At 39.2% G+C, this 26755-nt stretch overlaps 1 protein-coding gene across 2 annotated transcripts in view; it reads right to left on the minus strand.

Moving 5' to 3' along the window:
- Positions 1-1053: 1053 nt before the first annotated feature.
- Positions 1054-26755, minus strand: part of ARFGEF1 (ARF guanine nucleotide exchange factor 1) — a 75284-nt gene continuing 49582 nt past the window's right edge. For both annotated transcript variants that reach the window (XM_081204300.1, XM_081204299.1), the window contains exons 15-39: positions 26315-26426; positions 24654-24859; positions 24490-24574; positions 23134-23305; positions 21431-21582; positions 20516-20644; positions 18059-18217; positions 17607-17757; positions 16458-16548; positions 15386-15426; positions 15130-15299; positions 14658-14809; positions 14376-14548; positions 13853-14013; positions 12434-12564; positions 10900-11029; positions 10037-10172; positions 9813-9951; positions 8593-8659; positions 7742-7871; positions 6562-6701; positions 5744-5912; positions 4742-4880; positions 3709-3826; positions 1054-2406 (exon numbers count right to left, since the gene is read on the minus strand). In XM_081204300.1, coding sequence (XP_081060426.1) covers positions 2242-2406; positions 3709-3826; positions 4742-4880; positions 5744-5912; positions 6562-6701; positions 7742-7871; positions 8593-8659; positions 9813-9951; positions 10037-10172; positions 10900-11029; positions 12434-12564; positions 13853-14013; positions 14376-14548; positions 14658-14809; positions 15130-15299; positions 15386-15426; positions 16458-16548; positions 17607-17757; positions 18059-18217; positions 20516-20644; positions 21431-21582; positions 23134-23305; positions 24490-24574; positions 24654-24859; positions 26315-26426 — 3418 coding nt within the window. In that variant the 3' untranslated portion in view covers positions 1054-2241. The remainder of the gene's footprint in view (positions 2407-3708; positions 3827-4741; positions 4881-5743; positions 5913-6561; positions 6702-7741; positions 7872-8592; positions 8660-9812; positions 9952-10036; positions 10173-10899; positions 11030-12433; positions 12565-13852; positions 14014-14375; positions 14549-14657; positions 14810-15129; positions 15300-15385; positions 15427-16457; positions 16549-17606; positions 17758-18058; positions 18218-20515; positions 20645-21430; positions 21583-23133; positions 23306-24489; positions 24575-24653; positions 24860-26314; positions 26427-26755) is intronic.

Genomic DNA, 26755 nt, shown 5'->3' on the forward strand with positions numbered 1-26755 from the left:
TGATCTGAATTGATTAATAAGTGTTCCTTTTGCTGATTTAGGGATTATCCTCACTTACCTTTCCTCTGCACTTTACAGGCATGGCCCACACTTTGAAGCTCTGTGTCTGAGCGCTCAGTTTTTTTGCTCCAGAGCTTTCCCCATAGAAACCCACACTTTTTACCACTGTGAAAGCTCGACGGTGGAAAAGGAGTGCTCAGACACAGAGCTGTGCCTGGAAAGTATGAGGGGCAAAAGTTAAGCATGGTTAAACCCTTACTCTGTTTTCCAGACTTTCTATCTAATCATTTGTTCTAATATTCTAAATAACCCTGTCATCTTGTGTTCTTCTGTATTTTAAATGTCAGTAGTGAATACTATTAAATATATTTATGGTCATGAATGTAAGATTAAAAAATAAATTATATTTTACTAGGAAAAACGTTTAAAACCATTCTTGTGGAGATGAATTCTAAAAGAACCAGAGTGTGAGACCCTCCTCTGCTCACACTTCCCATTCACTCTTGCCCAGTGACATGGTCTGAAAAACACGAGTTCTTTTGTTTCTAGCTCTTGAACTGAAAACACAGGACCAGATGTGTGAGGAATAGTGGAGATAGGAGCTCCTGTTCAGCCATGCTATACTCTTGGGGTAAGTACATATGCTATTAGTACCCCCCTTTTCTACATCCCTTAAAGTCCCCCCCATCTCATAAGACTAGGCCCCAGGGTCATCCAGTGCAGCTAAGTGGATGAGAAATTCAGGACAGACAGAATGAAGTACTTAAATTTGGAAACGTGGTGATGGTCATGATTTTAAAAGGGCGATTAGCTTTATCCTCCATGGATGACTGTCAGTGGCTACTAGTCCTATTGGTTTACATGCCTCTCTTCTTTTTGTAGAAGCAATACCCTGGCCATTTGACAAACGCCATTAGCTATACAATTAAATACCCACAGCTATTGTGCTTGCAACGTTTCCAAAGGCAGTTAGACCAATCTGCTAAGGATTTTAAAGTTGAAACACTGAAGCAATTAGTTTTTACATTGCATTTGTTTTGATTGCACCAGTGAAAGAATTCAAAAACTTTATTGACCTATAACCTGATTAGAATATGCCAGATGAGAACCAATATTGTACAGAAAGTTGTACAGAATTTACATAGAAAACTTTACAGAGCTGTACCATATACATTTTTTCCATCTGAAAATTTTTTCTACATCCACTGTAAGACAGAATGCTTGACAATCTTTTCTTTAACCATCAGAGCACAATTCACAGTATGAATACATTTCCAATAAATTTAAAACCATCCTCAAACCATGCCAGATTTGTTACTTGAATATATTCAACATTAAATTCTGTACATAGTGAAATCTACATCAAACAACCAAAAAAAAAAAAAAAAGGGGGGGGGGGAAAAGTGACAGCGGACAAAACCTAGACTTGTTTGCAGTGATTCAAGTTCCAGTCCTGAAGGATCATTGCGATGGCTTATTATATTTAAAAGCCCTATCACAGGTATATTACAAACAGTTAAAGTCAGTTGTAACATTTTCAATCTGTTTTCTTGACAAAAGGCAGCAAGGCTAGCTTTTGGGATACAGATGGAAAAAATCAGAACTCAACCCCTTACTAGTGCATTTGGTAAACAAACGTACAGGTCTCTAAGAAATAAAAGAATGCAGGAATAACTATATAGTGTTTAGGACTTTATATTACAGACCTGCATCTCTGTACATTTTTTTTCCACAGAAGGATGATTACCTTTATCTCAGATAGCCTGAGTGTGCAAAAAAAAAAAATCTCCAGAATAAGAATTCCACATAGTTGCTAGATCTCTTATATGAGCAATATTTCATATCTTTTACTACAAACTTTTCTTTTTCAAAATGCAGCCCTCCTGAGTTGTACTTCTGTCAAAGTTCAAACTTCTTAAATGTGTTAGTTCTTTGGGTACATCTTAAATTCACACCCATCAAAAACATCTTTTGATATATATCTCTGTCTAGGAAAGTTAAGAGGCTATCACAGTCCAGGCTGACAACAAGACTGTGGTAAAACTGGCTCTATGGTCAACACAAGCCAGTGGAGGGAGAGGGGGAGAGAGAACCCACTGGAGAATTAGAGTGTTGCAAGCCTAAATTACAGTTTTAATCTGTATTGTGAACCCGTAGATGCACACTTCCATATCAAGAGAGCCCCTTTTTATGGACATTCAGTGCAAGTGATCTTGGTCCTTTGTTTCCTTAGCCACACTTCTACTGCTTGGCTGTTCCCATTCCATGGTCTGGTGGCTGAGATATTTGAAAAACTACCCCTATCCGCAGAAAAAACCTTCGCAAAACAGCTCGCAGCTCAGGAATCAGATCAAACTGCATTATTTCACACAAGAGAGGATAGTAGAATGAGGCATGAGCTCTGAACTGTTGAATGGGGGGAAAGGGAATCCTGTTAGTTTTGGGGAAATGAGTTGACAACCCAACTACATAGAGACGTTACATCAATAATTATAGCAAGAATTAGTGAAATACAAAGAATCTGCAGTGGCTTTCCAAAGTAAAGGAGGCGGCAACAGCAGAACTGAAATGAGGTGTTTCTAGCTACTTTTGATTTAAGTGGCTTATCCTAGCTCAAGGGAAAAAAAACACATGAAAAAATCCAAAACAATTCTATAAATCTTTCACAGAGGAACATTTTGGTGTTCCTTTCCTCAAGATTTTTTTTTTTAAAAAACAACAACTTTCTTTACAATGATTCTCAAAATGCAATGAAAGGTGAAGAGACGAAACCATCCTAAGACAAATACACAATAATTCTAGAGTACTGGGAGAAGTTAACACCCTTCAAATTAAAAAAAATGTACACCATCCTATGCACATAAGTACACATGATCCCCACCATAACCTTGCCTTTTCTTTTTTTGTTGGAGCAGATAGAGCCAGATCATTGACAAAACAGCAACAGATGCTATGTGCTTTTCTATGGCTGATAATTGCTTTACTATTTTTCACTGGAGTTGTTGACAAAAACTGGGATTCCAGTTTTTGGAGTGCAACTGGAGTGCAACATTCATTAATCAGATTTGGTTCAGAGTCTGCTCCAAAAACAGCCAGGAAAAGGGCAGAGTGTGGCTCAACCATGACGTATCTCCATTAATCATGATTCATTTCCCTCTCTCCCACAACATTAGTTGGATTTTTTTCAGTGGAGTGGCCCTGATTAGAATGTCCCAAAGGCCTCAGAATACCTATAGGTCTTGGACTCTACGTTTTATATATGGTGCACACAGCATTTATCACGGAGTCTCTTGAATCTGGGGTTCCTGAATAATCTGTGGTGCCTAGATGTTTTCCATTAGTATCTTGAATGAACTATGCATATGTGGTGGTATCTCTGTAAGCTAAGGGATTCGGGACAGTAGATGGGTCCCTCTCTGCTATACCCATGGCCTCCAGCAAAATGATCATCCATGAGGCAGCAGGAAGGAACCCATTTATGTTGGAAAGGCAGCATCAAGGGCACGCTAAAGCCCAGAGTCCAAGCCTGCCACAAACTACTTGATGCAGGGACCCAACATACGCTAAATCCAGGATAAATTGATTAATCAGTAATCAGGCTGGGGAGAGTCCCCCTTCCATTTTCAAACTCTGCAGTCTTCAAAAGTGTCCCACTGAGGCCTGGTATCAATATTCAGCATGCCTTACCTATCTGAGATTATTACTTACCCGATCATCACTTATTTTTAGGACCTTTGTTAAGAATAAAAGTAACAGGCTAGTCCAAGCTTCCCGATGACTTTCTGATGTTAAAGTAAGGAAGTAACTGAGAGCTTCACTGCAGACACTGCAAAGCACAACAGACAATTCCAGGTGTGAGAACAATTAGCTACAGTAGGAGTTTTGTCTACAGTTGTCAGAAAAGTAAGAAAACCTTTAAGCGCTTCGCCAAAATATAAAATAAAACATTATCAACAAAAACAGTTGAACATGTATTTATAAATATTCAAAAGAGAATTAAAATCAATAATAGTAAATAAAACATGTAACTTCTACATGTCTGTGTTGGCTTGCTGAAACAGGCTTCTATGGAATAGCTATAAATAAATGATTCACTGATCACATAAACTGGGTGTAATCCTATCTCAAAATGGGCAGTGACACTGATCAAAGAAAAGGAAAAATGTGCAGATAAGGCTGATAGTGGGAGATATCAATGTTTACAGAACTGCCAAACAAACCAGCTGAATGAGAACAGGAAATTCATCCTCACAGATAAACTGTATAGTTTATACAAGAATGGCATCATGTTGAAATGACAGAATCATAAATGCAAGGTGCACTTGTAGGCACATGTGCTTGTAATGCAGATCTTACTATTATAGAGTGATTACGCAGAACACATGCAGAGTCTTGTGACACCTTAAAGACTAATAAGCTGATGATGGTATAAGCTTTCATAGAACACAGCCCACTTTATCAGATGCATGAAATGGTTGTTGTTTCTGCTGCACCAAGTAACGTGACTACACCTCCGCTAATTATGCAGAATGACTTATATGTTTTGACGCAACTACAACAGTCATGATCTCCCTATGGAAAGGAACTGAATGGACAGGACCCGGGGGTGGGGGATCATGTAAGCCAGGATTATTTTTGCACACTACACATTTTCATTTCAAGTAAATATTCAACACATTTGCATACTACAGAATTGAACGGTACCCTTTCATGTTTTGAAAGTCTGTGAATGGGTCCTTACTTTAGTAGTCTCCGCTGCACTTCCTCCCATGCGTCTTTGCGACTTTCATCCATATACATACGGAACAGAATGCGTAACCCACAGGCAAGGCTACTTGTCTCTTGTTTCAACAGATTGGGCTTAGATTTTCCTTTGAAACCTGTCAAAACATTACCACTATTTAGATTTCACTACCTTTATCGGAAAGCCTACTTTGGAGTAACGGGTGGGATCCAACTTAGTTCCAAGGTAATGTGCTTGTGAAACAGAGTGTTCTCTCTCTCTCCCCTTTGCCCCTTTAGTCTGTTCTAGAGGAGCAGATTTAGGGAGAGTCATGGGATGATGTGCACAGGGGGAGGAGAGGGGGAGAACATTCCATTGACAAGTGGAAATTGTTGCTCTGGTGGGACATGTTAGTAGAATACTGCCCAATGTGTGTAGATGGGCAGGGAAAAGAATGGGGATGCACAAGCTAGTTCACATAATGCTTATGGCATCCATCTACTTTGATCAGGAAGCTTCGAATATGCAAACAGATTTATATTTAAACATGCTTCTCTTTGTCACTCTTTATTGCACATATCAGAATAAATATAGGTAAAGGACCCCTGGACAGTTAAGTCCAGTCAAAGGCGACTATGGGGTTGTGGCACTCATCTCGCTTTCAGGCTGAGAGAGCTGACATTTGTTCACAGACAGCTTTCTGGGTCATGTGACCAGCATGACTAAACCACTTCTGGTGCAACAGGACACCGTGACAGAAGCCAGAGCGCACGGAAACACCATTTACCTTCCCACTGCAGCGCTACCTATTTATCTACTTGCACTGGTGTGCTTTCAGACTGCTAGGTTGGCAGGAGCTGGGACAGAGCAATGGGAGTTCACCCCGTTGCAAGGATTTGAACCACTGACCTTCCGATCAGCAAGCCGAAGAGGCTCAGTGGTTTAGACCACAGCGCCACCCGTATCCCTATAAAGTAATATAATATTCTTTTGAAAGTCCTTAAAACTCCTAAGTTTTACCTGCTTTCCACAGTGCAGTTCTTTGCTCATTGTTTGAATTGAAAGCTTTAGCAAATTTGTGAGATTCCAGCAAACAGTCCAGCAACTTGAAAAGCTGCTGGGATGTTAAAAAGCGATACATTCCTTGATCTTGTGTATCCACGTGAACATTAAAGTCTACTGCATCTCTCTAAAGAAAAGAAAAATTGAATTGGCATTCATATTGCTAAATATTTTTAGTATGATCATGAAACTTCTCAATGCCTGCAGCAACTAAATGGTGAAAACTATTCATGATTGCATTACTCTAGTTTCTTTTCCTCAAAAGCAGATTGATCTGAACTCTGCTTTTACTTGATGTCTACTCACACATTGTTAAATCTCTATAGTATGCCACTTGGGAGCTGCTTTTTTAAGCTGTAATCCCCTGAGGCTGGGGATGTATATGAATGGGTGGGAAAGACTGTGTGTGAGCTTCCTACAAATCTACATCATTGGCTCCCAGGGCACAGAGGAGAGTCAAACGGCAAATGAGGACATTCCCATTAGACTTGTGGCATATTATACCTAGAAAAAGAGGTTTCTTTGTGTACTGTTAGTCTGAATTAGAGGCACTTCAAAAGTTACACCAGAAGCAGGAGAAATAAAGCATAAAGGTCACTGGCAGTTCTTTCCCAGGTTCTATATAAACTTGCCTACGCTCTCGATAAGAGAATTTTCTTCCATGGAAATTCAGGAATTTTCCAGCAGAAAGCAGATGTTACAAAACAGACCACTGAACCAAAAAATGGAGAATAAATGCACATCTCCAAAGGCTGGAACTGGCAAACTGTACTTACCTGTGCTGCAGCAAGATTCTCTGCATCTTCCTTTTTGCTGGTTGCTGGGAAGAAGACGATGTTGTCGATTGTTTGAATGAGTTCCAGTTGAACGACACATTTGATCAACAGAGCACCAAACAGTTTCTGGTCAGGAAATTCTTTAAAACAAAGCACAAAACAATAAGATCAATTTAAGCAAATTTTTAAGTACTCCCAAGATACTTACACTGCACAGCAGTACAGTTGCCAAGACATATTATTGTATGATTTAGTGGTTCTCAATAGTGGTACCCAACTCTGGAACACACTTCCCTTTCAGGTGTGTTCAGCTCTAACACTAATGGAGTTTCAACAACAGGTAAAAAAACCCAACTAAGCATTTGGCTAAAATGGCACCCCTTGCACGGCAGATGCTGTTATGTTATGTTGATAATATGTTGTCTAATTTTATATTAAGTTGTATTTCAACTGCTTATTGTTTTGTTGTATTTTAATGTTATTCCTCGCTCTGGGATCACGTGAACAATGAAGAGGTGGTTATAAATAATTTAAATAATAAAATAAAGTATCCTGTGCTACCTCTTCTTTATCAGTGCAAACAAAGGTTGCTAAAAAGCTAAGCTTAAATTTTCAGGCTATAGATGACATTTTGAAAAGCATCTGTATCTTCTTAATATATCAAGTCCAAGGTAAAGAAGTACAATCATTTTAAAATGCAAAACTGTTTTATAGGCAACCTGAATGAAATATATTCTGCAGCAGTCCTGGACGCATCAGCACTCTCATTTTATACAAGCACAGCCCAGAGCCAACAAATCATAAAGGAAACTTCTGTGCAGGTTTTGGGCATACCTTCCTCTTTTTAAAAGCAGCACTTGAAAAGTCATTCCCAAAGCTTCAAGGAATTTTGGAAGTAGTCTAGAGCCCAATATATGGAGCAGCAGGGAAAGGGGGTGGGGAATAGGGAGGTCCCACTGGATAAACAGAAGTGCTTTTATCAAGCAGCGGTTCTCAACCTGTGGGTCCCCAGATGTTGTTAGACTACAGCTCCCATCATCCCTGAGCTCTGGCCTTGCTAGCTAGGGATGATGCGAGTTGCAGTTCAACAACATCTGGGGACCCACAGGTTGAGAAAGGCTGAACTAGGGCCTTTGCAGCCCAGCCTTTGGGAAACAACTCCTTAAACGAAACCACTCACTTGCAGGAGGCTTGTTTTTGCTGGCCTCCTCACTTGCTGGTAGCCCTACAATGGGCTGAAACTGTCTTCTATCTGAGGATCTTGGTTGCACAGAGTCATGGATATCTACAGATTTCTGAGATAGTGTATCCTGAAAATGGAAAGAAACAGCAAAAAGCACCCTCAGCAAAATGAAGTTCAGTGTTGAGGAAAACCTACTTGGGAGCATATTTTTGTGAACCTACATTTTAGTCACCACTTGACAGTCATTATGTCTCCTAGAAGGACATGGGTACAGTTCATTCATATTCTAAGCTTTGCTATAAACACAGCTGTCAGAACTTTTAAAAATGAATATTATTTCAACTGCTCTAGGGATAAATAAACTGAACTCTTCTTTCATCTTAGAATATTTAAGGACCACACAATAACAAGACTTGGTGTCACATGAACAAACCTCAGGTTCAGTCTTCCGTTCTCTTTGCCTCCTCCTGCATTTCCTTTTATCCAAACTGGGCAAGCCATGGATTCAGAAGCAAAGGCAAATGTTTGTTACGAAGGCGAGAGAGTGCAAAGGAGGAAGGGGAGTGCTGAGCTCCAGGCTAGTTCATGTAATACCAAAAAAATGGTTTGACACTGTGTCCGAATCCAGTCAACATTTATGAGAAAATTAGTGTAACAGACCAATTCTATGGGTATTTATTCAGAAGTTAGCTGTCATCTACAGTTCACAAATGCAAATACATGGAACCTGCAGACTTCAACTTACAACAAAAAAATGGTCAAAGAAAACCTCTCTTGTTCTACAAAAGGTACATTTTACTCATATGTATGAAAGCGTTTCCCCTGCCGTTTTCACATGGAAAACATACCAATTGTTTCTCTCTTCCAGGAGACGGAGGAACAATATCTCCCCCTGATGGCCGCCAAGTTAAAAGCCTTGAAAAAATAAAACATAAGTTCGGTCACAGAAGTACCGGTAACATCTTAAATTTTGAAGACAAGAACAGTGATAAACCTATTTTGCATAGCATTATGAGCAGGAAAGGAGATAAAAGTTACACATAAAATGTCCCAAGGCTACTTATACAAATAAATATAGAATGAAATTCTATTCATAGGAAATCTATTTGAGCTCAGCCTGAGATAGCTCTTTCCCCATAGGTGGGCGTTCAGTCAAGACAAGACTGTTCACAAATTAAAGAAGGCAAACAGGCACTGATGTGATAGCCTCCTAGACACAAGGTGAAATCTGTGATGACTATTGTTTGGCATTTCCAAGTAAGGCTGGGAAGGAACGCTGCCTGGAACCCTGGAAAGCTACTGCCAGTCAGCGTTGACAATATTGAACTAGATGCAGGGACGACCAACTCCCAACAGACTGTGATCTACTCACAGTATAAAAAAACTGGCAGTGATCTAACCATTGTCACTGGATGGTCCAAAGTTGTTGAGCTTTTTTTAGGAAGCCACACTGGTCCCCCCCCCTTTTGTGGAGGGGGGGGGGGAAAGATCTGCCAGGATCTAACAGAAACACCCTGCGATCTACCATGGCTGAACTAGAGGAACCAATGGTCTGGCTTTGAATAAGGCAGCTTCCCATGTTACTCATCCAGATTTGGCCTGTGCATATGCAGGTCCCCATTTGTGCAGATTCACAAATAAGAGGAGCTATACAGAAACAAAAAGGGCTGTATTTCAGTGGCAGAGCACATGCATTGAATGCAGAAGATCCCATGTTCAATCCCTGGTAGGGGTGGGAGAGACGCCCTGTCTGAAAGCCCGGAGGGTCACTGCTAGTCAGTGTCAGCAAAACTGAGCTAGACGTACTAGTACAGAGCATCATTTGCGGCACAGTAATTCAGTTTTACTAGCAAACCAGAGGTTAAACCAACCCTTTTCCAGCCCCTGGAGAAGCGTGGGGAGTGTTCATGTGAAACACAGTTTGGAAAACTCTGTACTAGTGCCTTTACTTGGTATGACACATCTCCTATGTTTCTATGCCATAAAAGCCAAGCATAGACAATAAGACAAGTATATAAAAGTATGCATTGTTCTCATGCCAATTAAATGAAAGGGGGAAATCTCTTACGCATGGGGAATCGTAGTTTTGAAGATATCCAGCATACAGTTGCAAGTCTTATCCCAGATTTCAAGGGTAAACTTCTCACCATTTAAAATGACAACATTTTCTAGGCAGTTTGTACCAGACCGTGCTAGTTGTTCATTGTCTGAAACACAAAACAAAGGCATTGGTTTGTTCATGCTATACAGAGTAAATTGTTTCATTGTGTACAATAGCTTGCCTGCACCTACCTTGCTGAACACACCAGTACAGCTGGGCAAAAATATCATCCAAAAGGACATCACTAAGTACTTCCAAATACTGGGTGAATACATCACATATTGCATAAAGTGCATGGTTGCAAGTTGTTGTCATCCACTCAGCTTTCTAGGAAAAAGGAAGAGGGAACTTAGCAATGAAGGAATTAGTTAGAATGAAGTTGAAAAACAAAGTAGGGACAAATCCCTCAAGTGAGATTGGATCAAGGCTTTTTTTCAGCTGCAACACGGTGGAACTCAGTTCCGGCACCTCTCAGGTGGGTGCCATTGTCATTCTAAGAGAAGGAGGGAGGCATTCATGGTGAGTTCTGGGCACCTCTTTTTCTAGAAAAATGGCACTGGATTGGATATTTGTTAAAAACAGCCGTAGTAAGATAAAATCCAGTTTTAAGGAAAAGGCCTTTCTAACTCCAGTATCTCATTAATAAAGTGATTTTCACAACCACAAGAAGATTAAAAAGCAGACGTTTTGTCTAAATAAGGAAAACAACTATTTACAACAATCCAGTCCTGGGCTTAATAAAGTGAGATGGGATCTCTTTACCCCTCTGATTCAGAATGGCATTATGGAAAGAGATTTAACTGAGGTGTTGTACTGCTATTCGCCATGCAGATATAAACTCCCATGTGCTTAAACATGAAAGTTTGCCATCAAGGGACGCCAGATACAGATCTGTAGATGGGGATGAAGCACAGAGGCAGGGGAACACAATGGCAATTCTACAATATAGCCAGCTGGGCAACATCTTATCTGAAGAAAGGTTTGAGCAAAAGAGCTTATGACAGCAATAGAAAAATAAATAGAACTCTAGTCGTAAGACATAAACTATACCTACTTCAGTTTGTTGTTCTGGCAATTTCATGTTGTCAAATATCCGGAAGACAATCCGAAACAAATCCTGCCACCAGTGTTTTTCATAAGTATGGCCATACGTTTTCATTATTTCAAACATAACCGTTAAGCCTCTGGAATAAAAAGTAAATGGCAAATATGGGAAACCTGAGCAAAACGGAACATCTCAGCTCCTAGAATGACTTTTAAAATCTATTTTTAAACTTGAAGGAGGATCTTGAAACTAGTAAGAACAGGCACAGTGTACCCAATAGGGCAAGGTCTGAAGGCATATGATGCAGTAACCTTATAGTGCCTGCACAGAGAATCCTACATATATGCCATCTTAAGTTTCCATCATGAAAGAAAGGAAGGACAAAAATATAAAAGGCATTTATGTAAAGCGAGGACACAAACTCCTACCTACGCAGTTATCTTCTAAAGTTCACAGGCAATTATGAATCGTTACAAAAATGCAGTTTACAATAGGATTCAGTTCTGCCAAACGTCAGTGATATTTTTTTAAAAAAGCTGAGGAGAAGATTCAGATTTGATTCCCATCCCCCTTTGCAAAGCAAAGAACTTCCAAAAGTTTCTATTTTAACTAAGATTTCACACGAGAACAGAAGCCTCTGCAATGAAATGTGGTAAGACTATGCAGCATTGTTCTTCGCTGCATTAGAAATTCAATTCTAAACACCATTTCCCTTATTTTTCCAAGCTGATGGGTAGGTGAAGAACTCCGAAGGTGGGTGAAGCAATAATATACACACACTGAACAGAATGTATTTTACTGGACACAGAGGAACGTTAATCTCCAAAACAACAACAACCCAGTTTTAATGCTGTATTCACACATTTAAGAACATAAGAGGAGATAATCTGTCTATAGAACCACTTGCCTTCCACAATTCAATACCAGATACTGCAAAGGACCACAGTCTTTTATTTTGCTTTCTAACTTTTATGTGCAGATCGGAGATTGAAATCCATGCTTTCAGATTCTGATCTTAAAGGTTCTGTTGCAGTGAAGAAAGATGTTTGGGGGCTATGTGCTGTTTCAATACTTTTTTTTTTTAAAGAGCCTCCTATATAAATAACTTCATTTTCTCTGTGCAAATAAGTTTACAATTTTAATGTGCTGTTGAATGGTTATTAAGTAAATTTAGAGATTTACATTTAGAAATCTACTCCCTTACAGAGAGAACCTATATCTGCTACACTAAATATCTGTCTCTATTTAGTCGGACATGACTAAACAACTAAACAACAACAAACTATTTACATATTTACAATGGATTTTCACCAATTTGCTAAGCGAAAATAAGTCCCCATAGCAAACAAAGGGATATAATTGCATAACAGTTATGAGGACCTGTATCCTCAGCTTTTCAGTTCCTTCCAAGATGCTGTCTCCTGCTAATAGTCAGATTGCTTATATGGCAATAATAATGTTATTTCCCACCCATTTCTTGCTTGAAGACTTGCAAGTGAAACAAAATGTTTTAAAAGTTTGAATTACAAATATGGCTTGTTACCTGGTTCTTACATCTAATTTGCATCTATTGATGATACAGGAAAGCTCAAAGAGAATTGGAAACCATCCTCTCACCCAGACTCTGTCTTCTGGAGCTACATTCATATCGTCACTGGTATATTCTTTGAAAGCCTTTGGGAGCAAACACAAGTTTATTACAGCAGAAACACAGTATTAAATGCAATTTCTATGTTCTATACCCAGAAAATCATCGTGCCAGTTGATGCTAATTATAATTTGTTTCCTAGGTAAAGCTACTTTAACTATCACATATCAGGCCCTGATTCAGAGAGGTTTCTATAAACAGCAGCAGTTGTGTGGGCAGTATACAACCATATGTCAGGAGTGCTCTGATGGTGTTTCCTGCTTGGCAGGGGGTTGGACTCGATGGCCCTTGTGGTCTCTTCCAACTCTATGATTCTAAGTTTTACTTAGAGGACACCTCTAGAAATTAATGGACCTGCCTTTATAATGCTCAGTAATTTCAATGGGCCTACTTTGAGTAAGACTTAGTTGAAGACCACCTCGGATCCAACTATTGCTTTCATCAGAATTTCCAAAAGGATGTTAACAAATGCAATAATTTATTACACCCACAGCTTGACATCCAATGGAGTTGCTCAGCTGACATGTAAGGTGTTTACAGAGGAACGAAGCAATTTCCAATTGATCCCCCCTTTCCCGCAATCTGCTCTGAATTTGGGGAGGGGAGTTGCCAAAAATGGTTTCCTTCTCCACCCTGCTGACAGATGGATAAAAAAACAAAAATGCTTTTAATAAATAATTTATTAAATATTTATTTAATAAATAATTTATAAAAATTATTTATAAAAACTTTCTTTGGATTTATAATACAAAGAAGAAGACACAGTATTTGCTTAGCCAGCCAGATGGGCAGGGTATAAATAATAAGGGTCTGGTGACTTCTGTTTCAGTGTATCTGAAGAACTGTGCATGCACACAAAAGCTCATACCAATAACTAACTTAGTTGGTCTCTAAGGTGCTACTGGAAGGAATAAAATTATGGTTATTGTTGTTGTTGTTATTCATTTTGCTTCCTAAATTCACATTGGTGAACAGCACCTAAAATTAATTTTAAAGCAATTCCTAAATCATTTTTAAATAATCTGGAATACATACTGTAAATTCATTAAATACTATTTTGAGATTATAAAATATATATCACACATATCTTGGAATTAATATCTTTAGAGAGAGATTTTTTTCTGACCAGATCCCCCAGATGCCATGGTCTCGGGGGGGGGGGGGGGATGCGCTGGGCTTGGTTGAAACTGGATCACATTCAGAAACAAACGTCATCCCATGAAATTCTCTCCTCTATTTTACACCAGAACATTTATGGTCAAGACTTAGCAGATGAAGCTGTACATAAATACTACTACCACCTATAAATTATACCTGTGGCCTTTCTGATACATATTTTGCACAATGACGAATAAGGCGAATTGCTTCCATACTTGTATCTGGAAAAGCTGCATTGCATGCAAATTCGGACAAGCATTTAACTGCATCCTGGAAAGAATCTATAGTTGCTGGGAAGTGTTTCTCAAACACAATTGCTGGAAGGAAAGAAAGTACAGATGAATAGTTAGAATATCTGCCAATTAAACCACAGCATACAACTTCTAAGATTTTTAAGATACAGATGTTATCTTGATAAAATCAGTGGGGGTGAACCAGATAATGTTGGACTTCAACTCCTAAAACCCCCAGCCAGCTGGGGATGGTGGGAGTTGTAGGCCAATGGCATCTACCGATGGGCTACAAGTTCCCTTACCTTCTAAAGCAGAATGATTTTTATTAAGTATTATTATTTAAGTTTTACCACACAATTAAATTCTGAAGCTAAAAAGCAACACAATAAGAACAGAATATATTATACCTCCTGGCAAAAGGCTGTAAATTATACATGGGTACTCACTGACAATGTGACCTGTAGTTTGAAAGGCAAGTTCAACTATACTTTCATCCTGATCAGATGCCGCCAGATGAAAAACTGAGAAAATATTCTTCCATCCTGAGCGGATGTTTGCTGCTTGGGAGTTTACCATCTGGGCTATGCAGCGAACAACCATGTCACGAATGGTTGGAGATCTACAACAGAGACAAAATTTACAAACAATTTACTCTAAGCTTTAGTTTTGTACACTAGAGAATGAGAGAATGATTTCAGGTAGCTCACCCATCACACATCATTTCTTACCTGTTTCTTTTCATGATATGTTCAAATGGTCTTAAGAAGTCCTTCTGGAATCGGAAATTAGCAAGTTCCCCTTTTTCTAAGAACTTCATTGATAACTGCCTTAAGGAATCGACTGCGAAAATAGCTACATCTTCATTGGGATTACAGCCAACCTAGCAAAGCCAAGTTAGAAACTCATGATATGCAATGTAAAAAGTAAAAAAAAAAATACATAATTATTTAAATCTGTAAATAACTGTATGGCAAAACCAGCAGGAAATTATACAAAAACATTATAAATGCACTGTTTCCTCTAAGTAGAACTATTTATTAGCATAATTATTTTCTAAAACTTTTCTCGAAGTCTAACTTTCAGTAAGTCGTAATTAACTGGTGGTATCTTCAGCACTCAAAATGCTGATGGGGCATTTTTATTATACAGATTAAAAGGTTCACTTGGCTTTGTGGAAGAGCTAGTAAATATTAGGCATACCTTATTGAAATGATCTCCAATAACTTCCCAGATTCTAGACCACTGAAGCCTTATTCTCCCCATGTTATAGTAAGAAATCTCCACTATCTTCTGCAGGCTAAACATCCGAGGATGAGTGGCAGACAGCAGTTCATCCATAGACACAGCACAAAGCCATCGAACAAAATCCACTGTTAAATCCACAGAGAATCCACTTAATATGTATTTTTTAACAAATGTTAATACACTAGTATGGTAAGCAGTATCCAAAACTTACCAATAGCATTTCCATCTAGCCTTGTAGATCCTGTAAATATTCTGTCGAAGACACAATTTAACAGAACTGTGTAAGAATTTTGCATGGCAGATTTCCTCAATATATATGAAGATTAAAGGTCAACAAACCCTACCACTGAATATTTGACATATAAATATATATGTGTGCGTTTATATTTATACACAGGGGACGGCCATTTTAGGCATGTCCAAATGATGTTGCCGATGTGTGGGTCTTTTGGACCTGGGAAAGGGAAGAATGGGTGTGTGGGGCATGCTTATACACACTCCCCCAGTGCCTGCAGGGGCTGGGAATGGAACCCCTGCACAAAATGGTGACTGCTTGTACATATACTAGGAGCTGTGTCCCTGCTGGCATTACTTGCCAACAGCTCCATTTACCAGAGACACACCTCGCCAAGCTCCCCTTAGACCAAGTGGGGGGGGGGACCTTGTTGGCTCCCACCTCAGCTTTGACAGGTGATTAACAGGTGCCTCATGCTGATCCTCTCAAAGTTTTGCAGTCATCCCCTTGCTTCCCCTCCCATGCCAGAGGTACAAAGAAAGACAAAGTGGATCGCAAAGCCATCTGAAGTCCTCCCATGCGTCTTTTCTGCCCCTGCAACCTTGCCAACCCTCTCCATTTTGCCCTCACTAACTCAGTTTTATCATTTAGTTCTTTGGATCAACAAACATTAGTAGAGCATTACTAGAGGTAGTATCATTTAAAAAAACAATGCTAACAATATGACTACAGTGGACACTTGGGCTGTGAACGTGATCTGTACGGGATGCACGTCCGCAACCAGCGCGCCTCTGCGCAAGTGCGGGTTGCGATTTGGCGCTTCTGCGCATGCACAAAGCACGATTTAGCGCTTCTGCGCATGCGAGACCGCCGAAAACAGGAAGTAGCCCGTTCCAGTACTTCTGGGTTTCGGCGGTCCATAACCCGAAAAAACGCAACCTGAAGCGTCTGTAACCCAAGGTATGACTGTATTTCCAAAGCAGCCAAAATATTTATGCTACTATACAAACATCACAATATCAAGCAAAAGGCAAACACAATACAATACCTGTCTACAGCAACAACAACACTTTGTGAGCTAGTTTCTCCAATGGATTCTTGAATACTTGCAATCTGCTTCCAGTCCATATTTCCTCCAACTAGCATCAATTTTTAAAAGAAGGGATGGATTGTTGAAAAGAGGAAGGAAAAAAAGTAACTTTGCAAACATCAAAATAATTATATTTGCCAGCAATACTGAAGATAATGGTAGAAATGGATGAAATCTGTGTGCTAGAGTTAGGACACACACCGCTTCCCACTGCAATGTCGTCTGGCTATTGTTAGGAGCTGTTGTCTGTCAATGTTATGAACGAAGGCCCAATGACACATACAGCTCTTTTACACAAAGATTGGTGACTTTATGTTAGTAGAAATAACTTTCACTTGTGCAAGAAAGGTTGGTTGTCTAATTTTTGCTCTCCCCGCCCAAATATACACTGGACTCCTTATATTTCTAAAAAGGCTACGCCTGATAATCACAGGGCCCTCTGGAACAGCATGGAATATGATGGAAGAACTATGTACTAGTGCAAAGTCCCACTGAAAATAATACACCTATGTTAGTCCCCTTCAGTTATTTCAATGGGTTTACTCCAAGTATGGCTAATTTTGGATACCATCCATTCTTATTCTTAATTAAAATTGTATATTTCGCTTCATCAGATCAGAGTGGTTCACAACATAAAAATACAAAATGGGAACACAAAATACATAATAAAATGAAAACAAACCAATAACTCCCCATCCACAAACACATTTAAAAGCCCACAGAATGTTAATCAGCGAAGGCCTGGATATAGAGAAATAAATAATTAAGGAATAGTAAAATAAAGGAATATGAGAAGAATCAGTACAAACGAAAATATGAGACTCAAGGTTTTGTTATATACTGTTTCGTCTTGGATGTGAAATCTTCTGTTGTAAAGATTGTACATAAAATGAATAAAGAAGTATCTTTTAAAAAAAGAGAAACGTTTTCACCTGGCACTTAAGGAAATGTCATGAAGGCACCAGGCAATAGTATATAATATCTGTATAGTTCTCTTCTTTCTACAGGAAAATAATTTGTCACCAACAAATCTAAACCAGCAACAAGGCAGACATAATGTACTTAAAGCAATTTTGCCAGCTAGTAGTTAGTATTTACAATACTTGCCTATTCCTAGACTTGCAAATTCATCAGGTGCCTGATCCTTTGTTCCTGTAAAAGAACCTTCTCGTCCTCTCACAGTCCCAGAGATGTAACGTGGCTTTACTCCAGTACCTATTAACTGTGCCAATTCAAGCTGACTGATGCATTTCAAAATCTTGAATTTAAAAAAGAATACAGAAAAATAAAATAATCAATCTGCTGAAAGACAGATCATTTTTAACATCAAATGTTAGTAAACCCTTGCAATTTTCATCCATACACATAAGCAAAATTCCAGAAACCTTTTAGGTATCTCACACTGACACAAACACTCTTAGAAATATTAATATACAATTAAATTTGACAATATGGTTTTAGTATATGAAAAAGTTATCTATGCATCATGCAAATATATACACAGAGAATGTATATTCTACACATTCAGTTATTATATAGCAAATAAAAATATAATCTACCTCATGCCAAGAAGTTCCCAAGTAATTTCCGTCAGTATGAGCCACTGTAATGAGTGTTTTTATAGTATCAATGTTCTTCTGTTTCATTTCAGTAATACCAGAATTCACCGTAAGTAAAGTAAATCTTGCTAGTGCTTGGACATAAGCATCCCTTTCAAGCTATAGGAAGAAAAATGAGTGTTTTAATTCATCAAGATTTACCTAGTTCATCTACTGCTAGATATCACAGCAGTTACTACACCATAGTATTGTATTAATAGAGATGCAAGATGTCAATACTGAAGCCAATGTAATGGAGGGAGGGGAAACACAGGAGACTCTGGCTGCTTCCTTACGGTAAAGGTAAAGGGACCCCTGACCATTAGGTCCGGTCGTGGCCGACTCTGGGGTTGCGGCGCTCATTTCGCTTTATTGGCCAAGGGAGCCAGCATACAGCTTCTGGGTCATGTGGCCGGCATGACTAAGCCGCTTCTGGCAAACCAGAGCAGCGCAAAGAAACGCCATTTATCTTTCCGCCGGAGCGGTACCTATTTATTTACTTGACTTTGACATGCTTTTGAACTGCTAGGTTGGCAGGAGCAGGGACCGAGCAACGGGAGCTCACCCCATCGCGGGGATTCGAACCGCCTCCTTTCTGATTGGCAAGCCCTAGGCTCTGTGGTTTAACCCACAGCGCCACACGCGTCCCTTTCCTTATGGTAAAAAGGTAAAGGCACCCCTGCCCGTACGGGCCAGTCTTGCCAGACTCTAGGGTTGTGCGCTCATCTCACTCTATAGGCCAGCGGAAGTGTCCGCAGACACTTCCGGGTCACGTGGCCAGCGTGACAAGCTGCATCTGGCAAGCCAGCGCAGCACATGGAACGCCGTTTACCTTCCCGCTGGTAAGCGGTCCCTATTTATCTACATGCACCCGAAGGTGCTTTCGAACTGCTAGGTTGGCAGGCGCTGGGACCGAACGACGGGAGCGCACCCCGCCGCGGGGATTCGAACCGCCGACCTTTCAATCGGCAAGTCCTAGGCGCTGAGGCTTTAACCCACAGTGCCACCCGCGTCCCTTCCTTACGGTACTCAAACACAAATACTACAAAAGTTGTGAACCAGATTTTATATAAGAAGTAGGCTTTTTTCTCTTTATGTGTCGGTGCATCATTCCTAGAGGAGTGTGCAAACTGAATTATGAGAGTCACCTACTTTCCTCAAGTTCTTCAAAGATCATATGAAAACAGCTACCATTTTGGACAGCTATAATCTGATGCCAGCCATTTGTCATAACATTTTTAGTTAATTTTTTTACTGATTCAGTGCTGCTGGATTTATCTTATTATTGCATTTTAATGGGTTTTATTGAGACGTTTTCTTAACAGGCAGTATATCTATATCTATCCATATAATAAAAATAAACAATTGTTCCATACATGAACAAAATTAAAACCCAAAAGGTTATGATCTCAATGAGATAATCAGGAATCCTAACACTTGCCTACTATGGTATGAACTCACTCAACACAACAAAATACAGAAGAAATAGATCTGAGATCTACACTCAGCAGTTTTCCAGATACATCAACATAATGCAGGTAATGCTGAAGCTTAATCAGTAGTGATTGCTCCCCCAAAGTGAACAGGTTTGGAATTCCTAGTAGTTGGTGTACTAAAAGATACAGCAACATATTTTACTAAGGAAGCTTTTCCTATACCAAAATAATAAAAGAACTGGAATTACTCATGATGAAACTCAGGGAAACCACTACTTTCTGCCTATACAGTGGTACCTCAGGTTAAGAACTTAATTCGTTCCGGAGGTCCGTTCTTAACCCGAAACTGTTCTTAACCTGAAGTACCACTTTAGCTAATGGGGCCTCCTGCTGCTGCTGCGCCGCCGCTGCACGATTTCTGTTCTCATCCTGAAGCAAAGTTCTTAACCTGAGGTAATATTTCTGGGTTGCTGGAGTCTGTAACCTGAAGCGTATGTAACCTGAAGTGTATGTAACCTGAAGTGTATGTAACCCGAGGTACCACTGTATTGTGTATGAGAATGTCTTTTCTCTCTTAGTAAACTATTAATTAGAAACAGTACAAGGTGCTGGCAAGGTGCCCGAAGATAACCTTATATCCACTTTGCAATCTCATGTATATATTAATCTCACTGACATTTGAAATCTATAATTATTTCCATTTTTTAAAGTGAATTTACTTGTTTAACGATTATATACTACTTAATTGTCAAAACAGCTCAAAGCAGTTTACAAAAAGAATAAAACAATATAATTGTAAGTACAAACTGTTATTAAAACATTCCACAAAAAAATCACCAATAAGCTAAAACCAGAGTAAGATATAACATTATAATGTTGGAAAATCACACCATGTATTTTATGGCACAATGCTACTATATAATCACAAATATTTACAATACTTAGAACCTTGGTATTGGTGAACCTTAGAATTCAGTATTACCTGGATGTTAAAAATGCATGCTATTCTAATTGCACATCGTATGCCTTCTAGGCAAAGAGAGGCAACTTCTGTGTCATCACAGTCTTGCAAACCTACACTGAATGCAGCCAAGAATGGTGTCCATGCCAACTAGAATAAAAAAAACCAAATAAATTGTTCAAACAGCAGCACACACTTTAATTACTATGTAGTCCAGATAAATGTGAACAGCATTATAAAGCTATAATGCAGACAAACTTGATTCACCTGTTGACTTTTCATTTATTTAGTTTTAAATCTATAATAAATAAAGCTTAGGGATGCTGGTGTTTTCCATACGGGTTTATTTACCTGGTCACACTGTTACTGTGTGTCTGGTATGGCATAATGATGGGCATGGCCAGGGTACACTGCATTTATGGCTGCCACATTGCTAGAGTCACCAAATTGCCCTGCCCCTACTTCCATGTTTACACTCCAAAGCAGGGGTATTCTCATTGTTATCCATGGGCTCTCTCTGCATGGCTTCACAGTGCGTCTATTCTGGACAGGGAGTTTGGGAACTGTCTGCTGTGTATGTCAACAGTTGGCCTTGGTTGCCACGGTGACACCAAGCGTGCCAGCTCTCTGTATTTTGTGTTGCCACTCTGTAAATTCCTCCCCCCTTGGGCTTCCGAACAGGCCCAGGATCTGCTGTGACTTTACGCTGCCCTCGTTTGTGCTGCCCTGCTCTCTACCAGCTCCTTGCGCATAAGATTTCTTGTTAAGCTATTTATTATGCATTTAGCTAGCTAGTAATTGACACTGGTGATAGTGAAATTTGTGTTCTTAGAAAGCAAAGAACTCCCTTCAATAGTGTTTTAAAATGTAAAATATTCACCTATTTAGAGGAAGCATGCAGTCATAGTACAAAAGAGGAATATTTATAAGACTTACCTTGAACATTGGTCTTACATGTTCCAAGTGTGTTGCGCTTGTGAAAGGAGCTTGAACATGGCTCACTGCCTCCATCAGAGCTTTAGCTGTTTTAGCCATCTGCTCCATTTCTAAATTATAAAGAAGTCGCCTCTGCTTTTCACTAGGTACATCTGGAAGCATTTTAAAAACATTTTATTCTATACAAAATCTAAACCAAGACAAAACAAATATACAAAGAAAAACATACTTATAATGCCAGCAATATATGCACAACTTGTAACAATCATGTTGATACGTTTTTAATCAAAGAAATAAATGTTTTGTGCCTATGGACGTGCTCTGCCAACATTCAATAAATAAATAGTTTCCATCCTATAAAAAATTGTTTTATGTTTGTCTTCCTTCCTACATTCTAACTTGGTTAGTTTTTAAATAACCATGCAGTCATATATTCTACCCGCACTGTAGGAATTGCTGTCCTTCGCTGATAGGCATACAAAATCTAACCATTAATACAATGCACATATACATAATTATTTACTGGAAACCCACTGGCAAATCTCTTGCATAACAAAAACAAGAGTGGATCAATTTCCAAATCTCTGTGTTATTAGCTCTCTTTTATTCCTTATCTTTGCTCAGTACACTCTTGGCTTCAGACATCTACCATATATGAAACCAATTTCCACTTTCTTATTAACAGATCCAACACTTTTTGCTAAACCTACCATATACAATTGTAAAACCTTTGCCCATTTTACCATATAAGGTTTGACTTGTTTCTCACAAGACAAAGACACAATGGAATGTTTTAAGCTTTTAAACAAGATGTTTTCAGTTTTCAAATTGGGAAAGGGGCGATATGCTCAAGGCATAGAGGAAAACTACGGCACAATTAAAGAGGCATCACTTGATGTCACCCCAGTGAAATAATCTAAAGAAGGTGTAAGGAGCCCATGGCTCTCCAGATGTTGCTGGACTGCACATCATAAGCCCCAACAAGCATGGCCAATGGCCAGGGATGATGGAAGCATTGGTCCAGGTTCCCCACTCATTATCGTAAGTGATTTATCATCCACGATTTAGCCACACACATAGATTTTCTTAAGAATACAAATAAAACTGTTAAAGGACTGGTTTTGAAGGAGGGGGATAATTTGCTACACCCTAACAAAACTCTGCCTACTCCCTTGAAAATATTGACTCCAATATATAATATGTTGATATTCAGAGCTGAAATGTGAACAGTTAATGTTTGCAACAAGAACTATTACAGATTTCATGAGTGTTATCAATTGCAGGAGAGGAAGAAAGGCCAACCGTTTGAAACATGCCTGTACAACTAGAAATTTAGACAAGAACAGGTTCAGTTCCAACAAAATCATGGTTGTAATAAAAAACACACAATACATATGCTGGTTTCAACAGAAAGCTACATTTATATGAAATATGAAAATGCATTTATTTTAACTTCCCTCCTATACTGCAATTTAGTGCAATTTTGCTGTTGCCATTTATTTGCACACACGGTCTTATATCTCTATATAAAGACAGAGAATGCAGAAGAGTAACGAGATGTGTACATGTACTTGCTCACTGATTATTATTTTTTTGAAAGATACATTATAACAAGATAGTTTTATTAGGTTGGTTGTCAGTATCAACAAGGAAGTGAGAAGCAACAATTATTCTGTGAAGCTTGGTATGCTGTGGGGGCTTACTTTGTTTACTTGTTTTTGTTGGTATCGTCAACTCTTTTGTTTCCTTCATTGAGATCTTTTTCCCTGCTATTTCATTATATATGGCAGATAGATATTCTTCAGGGAGATCCTTGCTATCATTGATACCTCTGTTCATCTTAATGTATTGTTCTTTTGTCATTTTATTCTTTACCTAGAAATTAGGGGGGGGGGGAGCAGTTTAGTATTAGCCACGAAAGCAACATCAGTAGGAATTACACCAGGATGTATGAATACATAGTCACAGAATCTACCAAGAGAGGAAACTTCAAGAAAAAATACTCAGGGAAGGATCCCATCTAGTCCACACACTCAGGTATCTCTCTCTCTCCTCCATCACCCACCAGTCTATGCTACTGTTGATTAAGAAGAAGAGGAAGAGTTTGGATTTGATATCCCGCTTTATCAGTACCCGAAGGAGTCTCAAAGTGGTTAACATTCTCCTTTCCCTTCTTCCCCCACAACAAACACCCTGTGAGGTGAGTGGGGCTGAGAGACTTCAGAGAAGTGTGACTGGCCCAAGGTCACCCAGCAGCTGCATGTGGAGGAGCGGGGAAGCGAACCCAGTTCACCAGATTACGAGTCCACCGCTCTTAACCACTGCACCACACTGGCTCTTAAACTTCATCAACTTCATACAGACATAGAAGTGGGCTATAAAAATCAGAATGATAATGGCAGCTTCCATATCTCTCCAAGGGCAGTTCTGAAGAAAAAGGCTTGGTTCATATTCAACACACTGTGCACTCGAACGGCCTGCCTACTAGCATTCACCAAGCTTTTGTCTGTGGGTGCCTTTGAATAATATATCTGTTCTATTAATAGTGCTGGTAACATCTAAGCAAAAGTATGTTTCATTATGTTGGTTTCCTTATCTAAAGTACTGTAACACATTCATATACAGAAATGCCCCTACTGTGGCAGAAAACAGTCGACTTTATAAAATTATTTGTACCTTGCCTTTTGGCCCTCAAAAGGCTTACAACATAGTAACGCAATACAAAAAATGGACAGAACATTTAAAAAGACGCATGCACAAACCCCACAATCTACCCAGACAAATCTAGTCAGCAGGCAAGAATTTAAAACAGGCCAGAAGCCTGAAGAAATAAGTAAGTTTTTACCACCTGCCTAAAAATCATCAACATGGGAGCCATCTGGAACTCTTGGGAAGGTGTTCCAGGGTCAAGGGGTTGCAATCAAGACTTAAGATGCAGGAGGAAAATAAGATTTATTTAAATCAGAAGTAAAGTCAGCTTAAAATGGTGCTGGTTTAATAAACCTGAGTGAGTCACTTTGTAGATTCAAGTTATAATTAATAGGTTCTAAGTAATGTACCTGCGGGCTATGGAGATCTGTTGTCAACATGATAATTGAATAAGCCAAGACATAAGCAGTGTCAGCACTAGCAAAGAGGGTTTGCCTGAAACAAAAAATATATATAATCAATTTTCCCCTTTATCCAGCTATAGATTAGACAAAGGCAAGAGAAAGCCACTTACCCTTGGTTGCACTCCAAGTATCTAGCAGCAAATTTCTCCATCAATCTATCTATTTTCTGAGCTTCTCCCGGAAGACGAAAGCCTTCCAAAAACATGCGCAGAGCAGAAACAAAATCCTTTGCTGAAAAGTCATGCTGGTCCACATATGCATACATAACTTCCTTATTAAATTTATCATTGTCTCCTAGGAACTCCCCAACTTGAGTCTAAAATGAAAATAATTAATTCCAGGTCAGGTCAACATGTATACAACCAAATGGAAAGTGATCCAGCCATACTGCATTTTTCATTTTTTTAAATATTGAAAAAATAAACACCCAAAATACATTGCTCTGTTGGTTGCTGATTATTGCAATCCACACTACAGCACAGGAAAGTTTATTAGCTCCAATGAAGTGCTTGATAGGGGAAGAAACCCACCTTCCTTCCATTTAAAAAAAGGCAAGAAACTAGCTGACTGCCAATGTAAGCAAGAGAGCAACCTCACATTAGGATGGTATCCTCCAGGTCCCAGGCCACAGAGAGGTTAGGCTGGCCTCAACTAGAGCCAGGGCTTTCTCGGCTGCGGCTCCAATCTGGTGGAACGCTCTGTCACAAGAGACTAGGGCCCTGCGGGACCTGACATCTTTCCGCAGGGCCTGCAAGACAGAGCTGTTCCACCAGGCCTTTGGTCAGGGCGCAGCCTGACTCCCTCCTCTGGCAATCTGCACAGAATTTTGCTTAACGGTTGCCATCAATTTGATTTTAATTAATTTTTATAATGAAATGTTTTTTAGAATGTTGGATTATTTGATGTTAGCCGCCCTGAGCCCGGCTTCGGCTGGGGAGGGCGGGATATAAATAATTTTTTTAAAATTATTATTATTATTATTATTAATTTACTGTACTCCCCCAACCCCCAGTTCTATGAACTGTTGCCCACAGCATTTGAGACAATTAGTTTCTGGCCCATAACAGATTCTGCATCATTTAAGCTCTGAAATTTGAAGTTCTAATCAACCAAGATCATACATGCCCAGAAGATCATCTTCACATTCATCTTGACCTATAAGATGCTCTAGATTTCAGAAGCGTGTTCACATTTAAATTAAAAATAAAAATGGGTACTGTATTTGTCCTTTTAAGGATGATCCTATGCTGCTGCACCAAGGAAACCTGGGATAATTTTACTTTGCTGAAGCCAGTAAAGGCAGTCTTTCCCCCACTGCCACCAGCTATTTAGAAAGGGGAGAGCAGTTATTTTAGATAACACACTACAGATGAGAAACCCTTCCATTTATTTGTGATGAAACTCTTAAGATGCTTGAAATGGGATTATTTATCCATCTATTACAAATTCATAATCAGGTCTAAGCTATGTGCAAGCTACACATATTCCAGACAGCCAGTAGGACTATTCTTAGAATGTAGTCTCTTGCTCACAGTGGGGAAAGTGGTACAAGGGCTGCTGCTGCTTCAATTTGTTTTGCCACAAGTCTTGCTGGACATGTGAGGCCCTTGGGTGTGCTTAAATGAACTCTCTGGGGTGTAGCTATAAACACTTCTTTACCATTACACAGTTATGATAGGAATAAGTTGGAGTCTAGCTCAAACTACTGCAATTGTATTTACAAAGCAAATCGCATATGAAATACATTGGACATTAATAACATTTTTCTTACAGAGTCTAATCTTTCTTCTTGATGCAAGAACTGGGCAATATCTTCAGGAGTAGTACCAAGCATACCTTGCTCTTGCAGGTACTGAATTCCTCTCTTTGGTTTCTTATTAAACCTGTATGTTAAATCACATGTTCATTAATCACTGAAAATGCACATACAATGCAAAAACATCTGCATGCTGAGGGGGATTCACAACTTGGCACCACAATCATCCCAAGACCCATTTAAAAATCAAAACCCAGAGAAGCTTCTTCTGCATCTGAGCCATAATTTGAAGAGTAAGAAACCCATCCCTAAGCAATAGTAAATTAGTAGGAGAAGTTCCAATTTACCATACTGTTAACATATTTGAATGCATTTTTGTGGGGTGGGAAGCTGACAAGAGAGGGGAAAGGATATAAAAATCATAATATATTTCAACACCAGGCTGTCATATTTCCA

Source organism: Podarcis bocagei, assembly GCF_964188305.1.
Source record: "Podarcis bocagei genome assembly, chromosome: 8".
NCBI lineage: Eukaryota > Metazoa > Chordata > Lepidosauria > Squamata > Lacertidae > Podarcis > Podarcis bocagei.